Raw genomic sequence first — 1,984 nt, forward strand, 5'->3', positions numbered from 1 at the left:
CCTGACCATCCAATCCTTCCAGCAGGTTCCAGCACATGCCAAGGTATACCAGCTACTTCCACGTCATAAAGGCTTAGTCATGTCTCTTGACCAAGCAATGAGCTGGTGCCCTGACAGGAACTTCTGCACAAATGAATGACCCATACATATATAATTTCTTAACACAAATTGTGCTTGCCATCACTGTTATCTTATCACTGCGGTTCATCTCTATGCTCATGGAATACTGGTAGCTGTACATCATATAATACAAGTAATCTGATTAGTCATACATAGTCTACAGAGCACTGGCAGGCTTCAAGTGAGGAGCAAAACCTTGACACTCCAAACCCTCTATGATTGCCTCCTTCCTTGCCTTGATCACCTCGTCAAGGAAATGGCACTCATCTCTCGCAACTGACCTTGATACTTGTGTATCTGTGCATTGGTCTGCTTGCACACCAAGGAGTGGAACATCCAGGTTTTGGACGCCAGATCATACAACTTGGGGAAAGATGCCAGATTGCAGTGAGTGCTGCAATAGACATTGTTGTCTGCATCCTTTGACTTGTAGTGGAAGACATCCACCACAAGCGCAGTCTCCTTGAAGTGCTTGGCTTCTGGTCAGCCTATGAGATATTGGCCTAAAGTGCAGTTGTTGTCAAAGAACAACACCTCAGGCATGGCCTTGCATGTGGGGAATATGGACATGAGGAAAGGCTGAGAAGTGAAAGGTTAGTGTTTGCTCTACAGATGCATGAACTTTGCTGACTGCAACTGAGGACATGCCCTCTGAACCATAGAAGGTTGCCTGAGCAAGTATGACGCCACATGGACAGACCACAAGCTGTTTGTTGTGCATCCTGCGCCTGCCGAAGTGCAAGCCTTTGTACTTCAGCTTGGCAGCGCCCTTGCTCCCCTTCTCCTTCCTCTTCTCTTTCTTCTTTGCTGGCCTGGCACCAACTGGTAGCGTTTCCCCATCATCCAGGAACTGCACCTGCAGTTGCTCCTGCTTGTCCTGTGCCTCCTCCTGCTCCTTGTCCTCCTCCTCAGCTGGTCTTGGCCAATAGCAGCTGCAGCCAATCTCATCGCATTGGTATGCCTCGCATTGACCCTGTCAGAGCAAGGCATATGAATTGCCAACAGTGCAGTATGCTGTCTCTTGTGCAGTGTGCTCTTCCAGATCACAGGTCTGCATGTCCAGTTGTGTAGGAGCATTGCAGCCTGGGAAGATGCAGACATATTTGAGATGGGTGTGAGGAATGCAGAAGCTGGCATGAGAGCTAGGAAGAGGGAGAGGATAGTTGTGGATGGCGCAGCATGGGCGGCTGATAGCTACGCTGTCTGTGACGGCACAACTCATAACGTCTGTAGAGGTTGAGTAATGCAACTGGATGATTCAGTGCACTCACAGGGATGCCCATTGTGCTGGATTGTCTTGGTGCACTCGGAGCATGCTGATCCAACCCAAGAGGTGTCTGAAATATTGGTCCAATGGGTGGCGTGCAAGAACTCGCTAGGGGAAGAGGGGAGAGATGGGGAAAATTGGTAGGAATGGGCACTGGGCAACACTATGACAAAGGTTCAGCCACTGTCCCCCAATTATTTGCAGGAGGCATCCCCAGCACTGGCACCTGTAGACATCAAAATGGAGAGCAACCCACAGGTTGCCAATATTACTGGAGGCATGGCTAACTTGGAAGGAATGGTTTCCCAGATTTACATGCTTATGAATTCCTGCCCACCAAAAGCCAACTCTGGGACAAGATGGTAAACAGGCTTGAATGGAAATAAGACAGGGCAGTAGATGAACCATGGACAACAGTCGAATTAAAGGAGACAGTGGAATGGGCACTGGGTAACACTATGATGAAGGTTTGGCCACCATCCCCCAATTATTTGCAGGAGGCATCACCAGCACTGGCACCTGTAGATGTCAAAATGGAAAGCAACCCACAGGTTGCTGATATTACTGGATGCATGGCTAACTTGGAAGGAATGGTTT

The 1,984-nt window shown here is 48.9% G+C and overlaps 2 protein-coding genes across 2 annotated transcripts; both read right to left on the reverse strand.

The window, feature by feature from the left end:
• Positions 1–360: 360 nt before the first annotated feature.
• DACRYDRAFT_45195 (uncharacterized protein) lies at positions 361–567 on the reverse strand (the record flags this gene model as incomplete). Its single annotated transcript, XM_040774629.1, has 1 exon — positions 361–567. A coding segment is annotated over one exon (207 nt), but the record flags the coding sequence as incomplete, so codon positions are not given.
• Positions 568–1,096: 529 nt separating this feature from the next.
• DACRYDRAFT_45575 (uncharacterized protein) lies at positions 1,097–1,378 on the reverse strand (the record flags this gene model as incomplete). Its single annotated transcript, XM_040774654.1, has 1 exon — positions 1,097–1,378. A coding segment is annotated over one exon (282 nt), but the record flags the coding sequence as incomplete, so codon positions are not given.
• Positions 1,379–1,984: the final 606 nt, after the last annotated feature.

The sequence above is a fragment of the Dacryopinax primogenitus genome (assembly GCF_000292625.1).
Source record: "Dacryopinax primogenitus strain DJM-731 SS1 chromosome Unknown DACRYscaffold_1, whole genome shotgun sequence".
In the NCBI taxonomy this organism is placed as follows: domain Eukaryota; kingdom Fungi; phylum Basidiomycota; class Dacrymycetes; order Dacrymycetales; family Dacrymycetaceae; genus Dacryopinax; species Dacryopinax primogenitus.